The sequence below is a fragment of the Bombina bombina genome, chromosome 4 (assembly GCF_027579735.1).
Source record: "Bombina bombina isolate aBomBom1 chromosome 4, aBomBom1.pri, whole genome shotgun sequence".
Taxonomy (NCBI): Eukaryota; Metazoa; Chordata; class Amphibia; order Anura; family Bombinatoridae; genus Bombina; species Bombina bombina.
In genome coordinates, this window is record NC_069502.1 from 172,583,017 (window position 1) to 172,598,820 (window position 15,804).

The 15,804-nt window shown below is 39.9% G+C and overlaps 1 protein-coding gene across 2 annotated transcripts in view; it reads left to right on the forward strand.

The window, feature by feature from the left end:
- ADAM17 (ADAM metallopeptidase domain 17) overlaps window positions 1-15,804 on the forward strand; it is a 306,921-nt gene that overhangs the window by 251,159 nt on the left and 39,958 nt on the right. For both annotated transcript variants that reach the window (XM_053709701.1, XM_053709702.1), the window contains 3 exons: window positions 4,902-5,101; window positions 6,452-6,555; window positions 7,699-7,833. In XM_053709701.1, coding sequence (XP_053565676.1) covers window positions 4,902-5,101; window positions 6,452-6,555; window positions 7,699-7,833 — 439 coding nt within the window. The remainder of the gene's footprint in view (window positions 1-4,901; window positions 5,102-6,451; window positions 6,556-7,698; window positions 7,834-15,804) is intronic.

Consider the following 15,804-nt stretch of genomic DNA (forward strand, 5'->3'; position numbering starts at 1 on the left):
CAATGCCTTGAAGGCTTGGCCCCTTTTGGGTTTGTCCCAGTTTATCAGATTCCGATTAGACAATATAACCTTGGTTGCCTACATCAACCATCAGGGGGGAAAGAGAAGTTCCTTGGCGATGAGAGAAGTATCTCAGATACTAGACTGGGCAGAGACTCACAGATGTATGCTGTCAGCGATCCACATTCCAGGTGTGGACAACTGGGAAGCGGACTTCCTCAGCAGGTAATCCTTTCACCCAGGGGAATGGTCTCTCCACCCTGAGGTGTTTGCAGAGATATGCAGCGAGTGGATGATGCAGAAGATAGATCTCATGGCATCCCGCCTCAATACCAAGCTACTCAGGTACGGGTCGAGGGATCCTCAGGCGGAATTGATAGATGCCCTATCAGTACCATGGAGGTTCATACTCATATCTTTTTCCTCCATTACCTCTTATCCATCATGTGGTGGCTCGCATCAAACAGGAGTGAGCATCAGTGATTCTAATGGCTCCATCGTGGCCGCGAAGGATGTGGTTTGCAGATCTGGTGGGGATGTCCTCTTCTCCTCTGTGTAGGTTACCTTGTCGCAGAAATCTGCTGATCCAGGGTCCCTTCGTTCATCAAAATCTAGATTCTCTGAGGCTGACTGCGTTGGAGATTGAACGCTTAGTCTTAGCCAAGAGAGGGTTCTCTGAGAGTGTTATCGACACTCTGGTTCAAGCTCGTAAGCCAGTTACTCATCGTATCTATCATAAAGTGTGGAGGACTTGTACTGGTGTGAAGAGCGTGGCTTTTCCTGGCATAAGGTTAAGGTTGCCAGAATTTTATCTTTTCTCCAGGATGGACTTGAGAAGCTAGTTCCTTGAAGGGACAGATTTCGGCCCTGTCGGTGTTACTGCACAAGAGATTGGCTAAGCTTCCAGATGTGCAGTACTTTGTTAAGGCTCTGACTAGGATCAGATCTATGTTTAGATCTGGGGCTTTGCCTTGGAGCCTAAATCTTGTTCTTAGCGCTTTGTAGCAGGCTCCGTTTGAGCCTATGCATACTGTTTGTTGACATTAAATTGTTATCTTGGAAGGTTCTTTTTTTGCTGGCTATTGCCTCTGCGCGCAGAGTTTCTGAGATTTCCGCTTTACAATGTGACTCCTCTTATCTTGTTTTCCGTGCTTATAAGGTGGTTTTATATACTAAATTAGGGTTCTTCCCTAAGGTGGTGTCGGACCGTAACATTAATCAAGAAATTGTTGTTCCTTTCTTGTGTCCTAATCCTTCTTTAGCGAAGGAACACTTGCTTTACAATCTGGATGTGGTTTGTGCCGTGAAGTTTTATCTTCAGGCTACTAAGGAATTCAGACAATCTTCATCTTTGTCATCTATACGGGTAAGCGTAAGGGGCAGAAGGCTACTACGACTTCCCTATCTTTATGGTTGAGGAGTGTCATCCACTTGGCTTATGAGACAGCAGGGCGAAAGCATCCTGAGAGGATAACGGCTCATTCCACTAGAGCAGTGGCTTACTCCTGGGCTTTTAAGAACAAAGTCTCTATGGATCAGATTTGTAAGGCGGCTACCTGGTCCTCCTTACACACTTTTTTCTAAATTTTACAAGTTTGATGTGTTTTTGCTTCGGCTGAAGCAGCTTTCGGTAGAAAAGTTTTGCAAGCTGTGGTGCCCTCAGAATAGGGTCTGCCTCTTTTTTTGTTCCCTCTCATTATTCATTCAGTGTCCTCTGGAGCGTTGGTATAGTTTTCCCAACAGTAAGGAATTAAGTCATGGACTCTCCATGCCTTAGGAAGGAAAACATAATTTATGCTTGCCAGATAAATTTCTTTCCTTCCTGTCAGGGAGAGTCCACAACCCCGCCCGTAATATTGTTTTTTTGATGGGCGGCTCCCTTTTTATATTATTTCTTCTGGCACCTTTATACCCTGATGTTTATTCTACTTTTCCTTGTTCCCTCTGCAGAATGACTGGGGGATAGGGGAAGTGGGAGAGATATTTAAGCCTTTGGCTGGGGTGTCTGCCTCCTCCTGGTGGCCAGGTGTTGTATTTCCCAACAGTAAGGAATGAAGCCGTGGACTCTCCCTATCCAGAAGGAAAGGAATTAATCTGGTAAGCATAAATTAATTCAACAAAAATGTTAAGCAACAAATTGAAAGATAAATAGGTGAATTACATTTAAGAAGGTAAGAATCGCATGGCTGTATTTTAAAATTGACATGGCTGTGAGGTTTTGCAGAAATTTACTGGGAGCTAATATAGTCATCCAAAAAGAAATTTTTAGCTATTCTCTTGTCATATTTATTTATCCCCTTTATTCACTAAGGATTCCGTCTTAAAAATAGTTATGCAAGGAGTTATCTTACGAGCTTAAAGGGACATGAAACACACATTTTTACATTCATAATTCAGACATACTATTTATAAACAACTTTTAATTTACTTATATAAACTAATTTGCTTCATTGTCTTTATTACCTCTGTTAAAAACATACCTAGGTAGGTTAGCTGGTTATTGGTGGCTGCACATACTATATATGCTTCTTGTCTTTAGCTCAGCTAGCTCCCAGTAGTGCATTGGTGCTCCTTTAACAAATATAGAAACATAGATTTTGACGGCAGATAAAAACCATATGCCCAGCAAGTCTGCGCGATATTTCCTAAAAGTATAAACTTATCTAGTTCGTAGGATAGCTTTATGCTAATTCCAGGCATTCTTAAAGTCCCCCACAGAAGTTTATTCCATGAATCAATCACCCTTTCTGTAAAGAAGCGCTTCCGCAAAGAGGATGATGCACATTTGAAGGAGTAAATTGGAAAGTTGTTTACAATTAAATGATTTGCTCTGCCTGAATGACAGAAATATTTTGGGTTTCATTATTTCCCTTGGACATCTTAAGCACAAATTACGCCATGTGGTCGGCATCCACACAACCATGAGTTTTCATCTGGGGTCAGAGCTCAGAGTTCATTCCATGCGTCTCTGAAACCCACAAGTGCTGGGAAGATCCACAGGGCTTAAGGGAGCTGGATGGGAGGGTTGTTATTCAAACCCCTCAATCTCTAAGCTACCTTAGGTCCTAGAAGACCATTTGAAAGCTGTGTGTCTCTAGGGGGTTAAAGTTTTTTGTTTTTGTTTTTTTTAAGCATATTTTTTTAAAAATATAAAAATACACCAGTTTGAATGCACTTAACACATATATACCCTTATAACAAGCCATCAAAAAAGCCTAGAGACCCCAAAAACCCTTTGTTTGAAAGATCCTCTTTAATATTTAGCACCTATATTAGTTTTAAAAGCCAGGTGATCACTCTTGTAATAGTATCACCTGACGTGAATAAATGTCCATTTGTTTGCAAAACAGTCTTATGAGAGTCCCTATGTGCGGATCAAAGTAACAAAACTATATAGAAAAGCCTTTATTTATATGGAGTTAACCCCTTCTTTTTACTATGTACTTTATACATTTTTTCACACACTTTATTTCAGGGGGTTTTACAGGTCATGATGTATACATAATATACTGGTATAGATTGAACTTTTTAGGTCTCACTGAAAAATGGCCTACAGTAGGGCTTAAATGTGAGCAGCATCTAAAAACCGCTCAGCACGGGGTGAAAATGGCTCAGTAGTTAAAGGGTTTAAGACGTATGGAAATTATCATTAAAAGTAGTAAGAATAACCGCAATGTGATATTGTGTTGTACACAAACTTGAATGGAATCATTTATGAACTTCCATGATGACCTTTATTTAAAATGTAAAAGTTAATAAAATTATGGAAGCAAGATCTGAGAGCATGTCCCTCCAATCATCCAGATATGCCTACAATTTTGAGTTACATGAGGAATGGCTGTAGCTTGCAATTAAATACACAAACCCTGTTTCCTCATGGATCTCGCATATCTATGCATTGCCAATGCCTACATAACAGTGTAGAACAAAATAACACCAGACATTACCACATTGCAAATCACCAATTTAAAAGATTCCACAAAATGTAAATAATGGTTATATTGAGGCTCCTGTTTAGAATGAAGCTCAATGTAAAACCCTCACCATTGGGAGGTTGGAATTCAGTCTTAAAGGGACATAATACTCATATGCTAAATCACTTGAAACTGATGCACTATAACTGTAAAAAGCTGACAGGAAAATATCACCTTAGCATCTCTATGTAAAAAAAGGAAGATATTTTACCTCACAATCTCCTCAGCTCAGCAGAGTAAGTTCTGTGTAAAAAGTTATACTCCGCTGTTGCTCAGCTGCAGGTAAAAAAAATAATAAAAAGAAATGAACAGCAGGCAATCGGCATCAGCAGTGCTGAGGTCATGAACTCTTTTACTGTAATCTCATGAGATTTCACTGTAAACTTCCTTACACTGAATAGGGAAATAAGATGAGTGAAAGCTCGTTCCTTCCGCTGTCCCGGGACAGACATATTGATTTGTTGCTTAGAAGCCCTTTACAATGGGACGTGGCTACTGAGAAACTTTTGAGGTAAAATAGCTTTCTTTTTTACATAGAGATGTTCAGTTGATATTTTCTAGTTAGCTTTTTACAGCTATACTGCATTACTTTCAAGTGTTTAAACATTTGGGTATTATGGCCCTTTAAGTACAAAATACTGGGGGACCACTTTGGTGCCCCAAAACCTCATTCACCCATAATCCTTTTTTAAGTTGTTGTTTGGAAATATAAGATACTCTTATCCACACAGTGGTACAAACCTATGATGTATTGTAGATGTTATGGCTTTGTGTACACAAATAAGTGGCTGTATTCAGTTTTTATTTTACTGTGTATATTGAAGTTTTCTTTAAATGTTCATTATTATTAAATCTTCCAAATTGAATCAGATGTGTTTAATGTAAAATAGAAAGTAATAGATTTTGCTGCTGATGCTTTTGTGACAGATGTTCTCAAGTTGCAGCCGGGAGTCCATCCTACGTACGCTAAAGAGTAAGGCCAGCATTTGCTTTAAAGAGCGCAACAACAAAGTCTGTGGTAATTCCAGGGTGGATGAGGGTGAAGAGTGCGACCCAGGTTTGCTTCATCAGCACGACGATCTTTGCTGCAACGCTGACTGCACATTCAAGAAAGGAGTAGTCTGCAGGTTTGCTCAAGACGTATTGAACACAACGGTGTTCTTGTTTTGATATAGATATTGGAATGGGACTAAAAGAGACATGAGACCCAATTTTTTTTTTCTTTCATGATTCAGATAGAACATGTGATTTTGAACAACTTTCCAATTTACTTCTCTTGTCTAATTTGCTTCATTCTCTTTGTATTCTTAATTGAAAAGCATACCTATGTAGGGTCAGGAGCAGCAGCAATGCTTTACCGGGAGCAAGCTACTGATTGGTGGCTGCACATAAATGCCTCTCTTCATTGGTTCATCAGATGTGTTCAACTAGCTCACAGTAGTGCATAGCTGCTCCTTCACCAACGATACCAAGAAAATAAAGCAGATTTGTCAATAGAAGTTAATATTTGAATCATTAAAGAGAATTTTTGGGTTTCATGTTCCTTTAAAGCTTCTAAGCTACAATTTGTGTTAAAAACAGGTGGCGGCTTGGAGTATGCATACAGTTTTCAAGGATGTTGGTCGTGGTATGAGGACATGAAGTCATAATTTAGTTCTTGCGCCCTGAATTTCTTCTGTTGTTGCTCCACTTGAGGAACTGCATCTATTCTGTTAAAGGGACATGAAACCCAAAATGTTTCTTTCATAATTCAGATAGACAATAAAAAAAGTTTCCAATTTACTTTTGTTATCAAATTTTCTTTCTCTTGTTCTTTGGTGAAGAGCTATCTAGATAGGTAGAATGTGCATGTCTGGAGCACTACATGAACGGAAATAGTGCTGCCATCTAGTCGTCTTGCTAATGTATAATATTGTTGCAAAACGTCTGCCGTATAGCGCTGCAGACACGTGCACACTCTTTCCTAATACTACTTTCCTTCCTGCCTTTCAACAAATGATAACAAGAAAACAAAGACAATTTGATAATAGAAGACAATTGAGAAGTTGTTTAAAATGGTATGTTCTATTTGAATTATGAAATAATTTTTGGGGGGTTTTATGTCCCTTTAATCTGCCATTGTGCTTGCGTATGCAGAGCATGTAAAATGTGCATGAATAGACCTTTCCTTTTTCTGCAGGATTTTTAGACTGTACATGCTGTTGGTTCTTCTGCTTGCTTGTGTTTTGTCACTTCTTTAGGTTGGTCACATGACACTTAAACATTTTTCAGATATTATTCATATTCTGTCATTTTCGTGAAACTGAAAATTCTTGATCACATTTATAAAAAAAAATGTAATGCACATTTTCAAATCCTAAATACTTTACCATTTATATTTCTTTTTAGAGCTAGACCTACCTTTTAAATGCACGGTCTGCTGTAGTGAATTAATGTGATAAATGAAAACTATGTATTTGTTTTTCTTCTGAATTTAGTGATCGAAACAGCCCATGCTGTAAAGGCTGCCAGTTTGAAACTGCACAAAAAAAATGTCAAGAAGCAATTAATGCTACTTGCAAGGGAGAATCCTACTGCACAGGTAACTTAATTATATTATATATTAGGGACACTAGAGCTATAATTAAACTTTCATGTTTCAGCTACAACATGCAGTTCTAAGAGGCTTCCCAGTTTACTTACATTATCAAATTGTGCACTTTTTATAAGCGCACTACTGAGCATGTGCACAAGTTCACTGTTTATATGTATACAAGTCTATGATTGGCTGGCAGATTTCTGTCACATGATACAGGGGAATTAAAGTAAATTTTGTTAGTGTTATTACATTGTCTTTTTATTATGCACTTGATTATGCAATTCTAGCCAAACCACAAGTCATAGTCAGGAGAACCATCTGTGGCAGTGATTACACTGTGTGCCCCATGCAACTGTTCCCTAAGCCAGCTGCTTAGTTTGTCTTAACATAGCACAAGTCCTTTATAGCAGGGGTCGACAAATATGTCCTGCTCTATAGAATTAGACATATTTCCACTCCCACACTGCACCTTCATAATCGGAACTGAACTGAAAAATGTATAATCTCATTTAATGCTATAATCTCGCTTATGCTTCAGAAATGTTTGATTTGCTTTTCAATGTTTTTAATACAATATTTGTAATCTGGACAATTTGTTTTAATTTTTATTTTATTTTTAAACAAAATGTCAGCTGTCAATCTGTTGGCAAAAATGCTTAAATTGGCCTTTGTAGTGCAAATTGCAAACAAAAAAAACTGTGCAAAAATGAGATAGTCTTATGAATTAAAGCATATTGACCCATGAACACTGGGGAGCAAATCGGCAACAATAGTTGTACAACCACTCCAATCACTGGCCCAGACACAGTAGTGTGGAAGTATGGAAGTTTATCTATGTATGTAACCAATTTGAGGGGTTAAACCTATAGAGCTCATGGTGGGTCAGTGGTGTAAAAATAACAACATGCTCTCACAAATTTAGAGCATGTAACACTTGCATTACACCGTCCCTGTCGTCATTTTCACTGTTGCACCTAAACAGGGCTGTTTTGTTTTTTCTCTGTAGTGAGAACTAAATATATATATAAAAATATTTCAGCATTTCATTTTCATATTAGAAGTTTCTTAGAATTTCCTATCCCTTTATGGCATCTCACATTGCATGGGAGTCTATTGTTTGTGTCAACAGTGTTTCTGTGATCACAGGTAACAGCAGTGAGTGCCCTCCACCCGTTAATGCTGCTGATGACACTATCTGCGTAGATATGGGAAAGTGTGTAGCTGGGGAATGTATCCCATTCTGTGAAATTGAAAAACAGCTCCGGTCATGTGCTTGTAATGGTAAGTGGGGACCACTGGGCAGCTCTTTTGGTGTTTACCATATCACTACCATTTTGAAGTGCCATTAAAATATCTACAATTAAATTGTGACTTTTTATCTTCATATTATTGACATATTGTTCTTATGAGTCAAAGTCCTCTCTCATCACAAAAAAACAACATATTTGAGACTCTTCTTGCTAGCCCCCAGCTCTGGTACTCAAAGGGGCATGAAAACCAAGATTGAATACAATAATTAATTTATAAAAAAAAAAAAACTGTTGATTATAAAACAATGAGATACAAGAATAGATGCAGAAAAGAGTTGAAAGATACATTAGTAAATGGTGTTAATTTATTAACTAACTCTTCCGTTCAGAAACGCGTTACATCTGTTTATAAATAAAAAAATATATTATGAAATTAAACTTAAAGAGGAGAGTGATTCATTTAAAAAAAAATAGTGATGAGGAGGAGGGGAGATATAGTGATTTTTTTTTCTCCTCGATAAATAGAGAGGCAACTTAGTTCAAATTAAAAATCTGGGTTCAGGATTTTTTTTTTTTTTAATAAATGTAAATGGAGAGTATTTTTTGAGGTTGAGTAAGCTAGGAATCTTGATGCGATGATTGTTTGTATTTGAAATATGTTTTGTTTTCTTCCTTTTTATGTATAAAGTGATTTGATATGTATGTAATAATTAGCTTGGAGCGCAGAATAGGGAGGAAATGTAGAATATTTCCATTGACATCTGTTATCTAATTTGCCACATTCTTTTGTTATCCTTTGTTTAAAAGCATGCATAGGTAGGCTCAGGAGATGGGAACTAGCTGCTGATTGGTGGCCGCACATATACGCCTCTTGTCATTGACTTGCCCATGTGTACAACTGACTCCTATTAGAGCATTGCTGCTCCTTCAATTAACATTTGATAATAGAAGTAAATTGGAAAGTTGCTTAACATTTTATGTTCTACATGAAAGAAATATTTTGAGTTTCATGTCCCTTTAAGACTAACAAAATATTTATTATGTATATTTCTGAAGTATTTTATGTTTGTATTACACTACTTCAGGAACAGGCATTTTGCATAGTGCAGTGTCACTTCCTGCTTTCTCACTAAGCTAATTTTAGTGATTTCTGGTAGTATGTCATTTTATTATGTACCTAGCATTTCATAGGTCTTACAAAACAATTGCAATTCACATTATGTGTGTTAAAGGGATATAAAACCCACATTTTTTTCTTTCATGATTCAGACAGAGCACATGATTTTAAGTAACTTTCCAATTTACTTCTATTATCTAATGTTGTTTTGTTCTCTTGATATCCTTTGTTTAAAGGGATAACTAGGCAGACTCAGGAGCTGTTAATTGGTGGCTTCACATATATGCCTCATGTTAGTGGCTCACCCAATGCATTCAGCTTGCTCCCTCTAGTGCATTTCTGTTTTTTCAACAAAGGATACTAAGAAAATGAAGCAAATTAGTTAAAGGGATAGTCTAGTCAAAATTAAACTTTCATGATTCAGATAGAGCATGCAATTTTAAGCAACTTTCTAATTTACTCCTATTAATTTTTCTTCGGTCTCTTGGTATCTTTATCTGAAAAAGCAAGAATATAAGCTTAGGAGCTGGCCCGTTTCTCCTACATTGGTGTGTCCGGTTCACGGCTTCATCCTTACTTGTGGGAATATTCTCTTCCCCAACAGGAAATGGCAAAGAGAGCACAGCAAAAGCTGCCCATATAGCTCCCCCTCTGGCTCCGCCCCCCAGTCATTCTCTTTGCCGCTCTGAACAAGTAGCATCTCCACGGGGATGGTAAAGAGTATGTGGTGTTAGTTGTAGTTTTTATTTCTTCTATCAAGAGTTTGTTATTTTAAAATAGTGCCGGTTTGTACTATTTACTCTACAACAGAAAGTGATGAAGAGTTCTGTTTAAAGAGGAGTATGATTTTAGCAGCAGTAACTAAAATCCATTGCTGTTCCCACGCAGGACTGTTGAGCCCAGAGAACTTCAGTTGGGGGGAACAGTTTGCAGACTTTTCTGCTCATGGTATGACTAGTCCATTTTCTAACAAGACATAGTAATGCTAGAAGACTGTCATTTTCCCTTATGGGATCGGTAAGCCATTTTTCTTAGACTCATAACAGAATGAAGGCTTATTAATGGGCTATATACTGGTTGACACTATTGTGGGCTAAATCGATTGATTTATACAATATTTATATGTCTTTTGGAGTGTTTTGGAACTTGAAAACACTTTGGGAACGTTTTTTATTCGCCTGGCAGTCGTTTAGACACCTAATCTAGTCAGGAAGGGCCCTTCACTCTGGTATGCAGAGGGAGGAGGCCTCATTTTCGCGCCTTAATTGCGCAGTTACTTCTGGAAGCAGTGCATGCAGCTTCATGTGAGAGGGTCCTGTGGCCATAAAAAACGATTCTAGAAGGCTTATTTCTGTGGTGAATAACCCCCAAGGAAAGGTAAAGCCGCAGCAAAGGCTGTGGCAGAGACTGTAGTGCGTTTAAACTGGTAAATTGAACAAATAGCTCCGGTTTGCTCATTTATGGGGTTACACACTTGAAATTTGGTGTGCAATACTTTCAAAGCATTAAGACACTAGGGTGCAAATTTGGTAAGGATCGGATATTTCCTTCATAGTTTTTCACACATGCAGAAATAAAGTGTCCTCTGTTTAACATTTAAAGAGACAGTAACGGTTTTGTTTAAAAACGGTTTTATTGCATTAATAGCCTGTATAAGTCTGTCTAACATGTCTGTACCTTCAGATAGAACATGTTCTGTGTGTATGGAGGCCAAGGTGGTTCCCCCTTTAAATGTATGTGAAAATTGTGCCGTGGTGTCCAAACAAAGTAAGGACAGTACTGTCACATTTAATAAGATTGCCCAAGATGATTCTTCAAATGAAGGTAGTGGGGATAGTTAATCATCCTCTCCTTCTGTGTCAACACCAGTTATGCCCGCGCAGGCGACACCTTGTACATCTAGCGCACCAATGCTTGTTACTATGCAACCATTAACGGCAGTAATGGATCATTCTATAGCTAATCTTTTATCCAAACTGCCAGCATTTCCAAGAAAGCGTGATTGCTCAGTTTTAAATACAGAGGGGTGCGCTGATGATAATTTATCTGTTATACCCTCACACCAGTCAGAATTGGCAGTAAGGGAGGGTCTGTCGGAGGGAGAAATTTCCAATTCAGGAAAAGTTTCTCAACAGGCAGAACCTGATATTGTGACATTTAAATTTAAGTTAGAACATCTCCGCGCCCTGCTTAAGGAGGTGCTAACTACTCTGGACGATTGTGACTCTTTGGTGATTCCAGAGAAATAGTGCAAAATGGACAAATTCCTTGAGGTCCCTGTGCACGCTGATGCCTTTCCGATACCCAAAAGGGTGGCGGACATAGTGACTAAGGAGTGGGAGAAGCCAGGTATACCTTTTGTCCCACCTCCTATATTTAAGAAAAATGTTCCCCATTGTCGACCCCAGAAGGGACGCATGGCAAACAGTTCATAAGGTTGAGGGGGCAGTTTCTACGTTGGCCAAACGCACAACTATTCCCATTGAGGACAGTTGTGCTTTCAAAGATCCTATGGACAAAAAATTGGAAGGATTGCTTAAAAAGATATTTGTTCAGCAAGGTTTCCTTCTCCAACCAATTTCGTGCATTATTCCTGTCACAACGGTGGCGTCTTTTTGGTTCGAGGAACTAGAAAATTCGCTCAATAAGGAGACTCCATATGAGGAAGTCATGGACAGAATTCACGCACTAAAGTTGGCTAAATCCTTTATTTTAGATGCCGCTTTGCAATTGGCGAAATTAGCGGCGAAAAAATCAGGTTTTGCAATTGTGGCGCGCAGAGCGCTTTGGCTAAAATCTTGGTCGGCGGATGTGTCATCCAAGACAAAATTGTTTAATATTCCTTTCAAAGGTAAGACCCTTTTTGGGCCAGAATTGAAAGAGATTATTTCAGATATCACTGGAGGAAAGGGCCATGCCCTCCCACAGGATAGGCCTTTCAAGGCTAAGAACAAATCTAATTTTCGTTCCTTTCGCAACTTCAGGAACGGACCGTCTCCTAACTCTGCAGCCTCTAGACAAGAGGGTAACGCTTCCCAGGCTTATCCAGCATGGAAACCAATGCAAGGCTGGAACAAGGGTAAACAGGCCAAGAAGCCTGCTGCTGCTACCAAGACAGCATGAAGGGGTAGCCCCCGATCCGGGACCGGATCTAGTAGGGGGCAGACTTTCTCTCTTTGCTCAGGCTTGGGCAAGAGATGTTCCGGATCCCTGGGCACTAGAAATAGTTTCTCAGGGTTATCTTCTAGAGTTCAAGGAACTTCCTCCAATGGGAAGGTTCCACATGTCTCGCTTATCTTCAGACTAGATAAAGAGACAGGCATTCTTACATTGCGTAGGAGATCTATTAAAGATGGGAGTGATACACCCAGTTCCAACAGTGGAACAAGGTCCGGTGTTTTACTCAAACCTGTTTGTAGTTCCCAAAAAAGAGGGAACTTTCAGACCAATTCTGGATTTAAAAATTCTAAACAAATTCCTCAGAATTCCATCGTTTAAAATGGAAACCATTCGAACGATTTTACCAACAATCCAGGAGGGTCAATACATGACTACCGTGGACTTAAAGGATGCATACCTACATATTCCTATCCACAAAGATCATCATCAGTTCCTAAGGTTCGCCTTTCTGGACAAACATTACCAGTTCGTGGCTCTTCCGTTCGGTTTAGCCACTGCTCCCAGAATTTTCACAAAGGTGCTAGGGTCCCTTCTAGCGGTTCTAAGACCGAGGGGCATTGCAGTGGCGCCTTACCTAGACGACATCCTAATCCAAGCGTCGTCCCTTTCAAGATCAAGGGCTTATACAGACATTGTATTAGCTTTTCTCAGGTCTCACGGGTGGAAGGTGAACGTGGAAAAGAGTTCCCTGTCCCCGTCTACAAGGGTTCCCTTTCTGGGAACAATAATAGATTCTGTAGAAATGAAGATTTTTCTGACAGAGGTCAGAAAGTTAAAGCTTCTAAATGCTTGTCAAGCTCTTCAATCTATTCCTCAGCCTTCCATAGCTCAGTGCATGGAAATAATAGGTCTAATGGTTGCAGCAATGGACGTGGTTCCTTTTGCTCGAATTCATCTAAGACCATTGCAACTGTGTATGCTCAAACAGTGGAATGGGGATTATGCAGACTTGTCTCCCCAGATTCAAGTAGACCAGTTAACCAGAGACTCACTCCGTTGGTGGTTGACTCAGGATCACCTGTCTCAGGGAATGAGTTTCCGCAGACCAGAGTGGGTCATTGTCACGACAGACGCCAGTCTTTTAGGCTGGGGCGCGGTCTGGGACTCCCTGAAAGCTCAGGGTCTATGGTCTCGGGAAGAGTCTCTTCTCCCAATAAACATTCTGGAACTAAGAGCGATATTCAATGCGCTCCGGGCTTGGCCTCAACTAGCGAAGGCCGGATTCATAAGATTTGAGTCGGGCAACATGACGACTGTAGCTTACATCAATCATCAGGGGGGAACAAGGAGTTCCTTGGCGATGAGAGAGGTATCCAAGATCATCAAATGGGCGGAGGATCACTCCTGCCATCTATCTGCAATTCACATCCCAGGAGTAGACAACTGGGAGGCGGATTATTTGAGTCTTCAGACTTTCCATCCGGGGGAGTGGGAACTCCACCCGGAGGTCTTTGCCCAGTTAACTCAATTATGGGGCATTCCAGGCATGGATCTGATGGCGTCTCATCAGAACTTCAAGGTTCCTCGCTACGGGTCCAGATCCAGGGATCCCAAGGTGACACTAGTGGATGCATTAGTGGCGCCTTGGTCGTTCAACCTAGCTTATGTGTTTCCACCGTTTCCTCTCCTTCCCTGGCTCGTAGCCAGGATCAAACAGGAGAAGGCCTCGGTGATTCTGATAGCTCCTGCGTGGCCACGCAGGACTTGGTATGCAGACCTGGTGAATATGTCATCGGCTCCACCATGGAAGCTACCTTTGAGACAGGATCTTCTAGTACAAGGTCCATTCGAACATCCAAATCTAGTCTTTCTGCAGCTGACTGCTTGGAAATTGAAAGCTTGATTTTATCTAAGCGTGGGTTTTCAGATTCAGTTATAGATACTCTGGTCCAAGCCAGAAAACCTGTGACTAGGAAAATTTACCATAAAATATGGAAAAAATATATCTGTTGGTGTGAATCCAAGGGATTCTCTTGGAGTAAAATTAAAATTCCTAGGATTCTTTCCTTTCTCCAAGAGGGTTTGGATAAAGGGTTGTCAGCGAGTTCTCTAAAAGGACAGATATCTGCTCTGTCTGTTTTGTTACACAAACGCCTGGCAGCAGTGCCAGATGTACAAGCATTTGTACAGGCCTTAGTCAGAATCAAGCCTGTTTACAGACCCATGACTCCTCCATGGAGTCTAAATTTAGTTCTTTCAGTTCTTCAAGGGGTTCCGTTTGAACCTTTGCATTCCATAGATATTAAGTTACTATCTTGGAAAGTTCTGTTTTTGGTTGCTATTTCTTCTGCTAGAAGAGTTTCTGAATTGTCTGCTTTGCAGTGTGATCCACCCTATCTGGTATTCCATGCAGATAAGGTTGTTTTGCGTACCAAACCTGGTTTTCTTCCAAAAGTGGTTTCCAACAGGAATATTAACCAGGAAATAGTTGTTCCTTCTCTGTGTCCGAATCCAGCTTCGAAGAAGGAACGTTTGTTACACAATTTAGATGTGGTCCGTGCTTTAAAATTCTATTTAGAAGCAACAAAGGATTTCAGACAAACATCATCTTTGTTTGTGGTTTACTCTGGTAAGAGGAAAGGGCAGAAAGCTACTGCTACCTCTCTTTCTTTTTGGCTGAAAAGCATCATCCGATTGGCTTATGAGACTGCCGGACGGCAGCCTCCTGAACGAATTACAGCTCACTCTACTAGAGCTGTGGCTTCCACATGGGCCTTCAATAACGAGGCTTCTGTTGATCAGATATGTAAGGCAGGGACTTGGTCTTCTGTGCACACTTTTGCCAAATTTTACAAATTCGATACTTATTCTTCTTCGGAGGCTATTTTTGGGAGAAAGGTTTTGCAAGCCGTGGTGCCTTCCGTTTAGGTAACCTGACTTGTTCCCTCCCTTCATCCGTGTCCTAAAGCTTTGGTATTGGTTCCCACAAGTAAGGATGAAGCCGTGGACCGGACACACCAATGTAGGAGAAAACAGAATTTATGCTTACCTGATAAATTTCTTTCTCCTACGGTGTGTCCGGTCCACGGCCCGCCCTGGAATTTTAGTCAGGTTCCAAATTTTTTCTTTCTATACACTACAGTCACCACGGCACCCTATGGTTTCTCCTTTTTCTCCTAACCGTCGGTCGAATGACTGGGGTTGCGGAGCCAGAGGGGGAGCTATATGGGCAGCTTTTGCTGTGCTCTCTTTGCCATTTCCTGTTGGGGAAGAGAATATTCCCACAAGTAAGGATGAAGCCGTGGACCGGACACACCGTAGGAGAAAGAAATTTATCAGGTAAGCATAAATTCTGTTTTTTTGGTTTAGCACCTGGGTAGTGCTTGCTGATTGGTATCTAAATGTAGCCACTAATCGGCAAGAGCTACCCAGGTGTTGAACCAAAAATGGGCCGGCTCCAAAGCTTATATTCAAATAAAGATACCATGAGAACAGAGAAAAAATTGATAATAGGAGTAAATTAGAAAGTTGCTTAAAATTGTATATTCTATCCGAATGATGAAATTTTGACTAGACTATCCCTTCAATAGAAGTAAATTGTAAAGTTGTTAACTTATATCATCTATCTGAATCATGAAAAAACAATATAGGGTTCTTTGCCCCTTTTAACAAATGTAATCAAAAGATTGTATTCATAACATTCAACATGAATAGTTAAACTTTATATAGTATGATTAGTAATGGTGGATTTGCTTGTTTATTTTA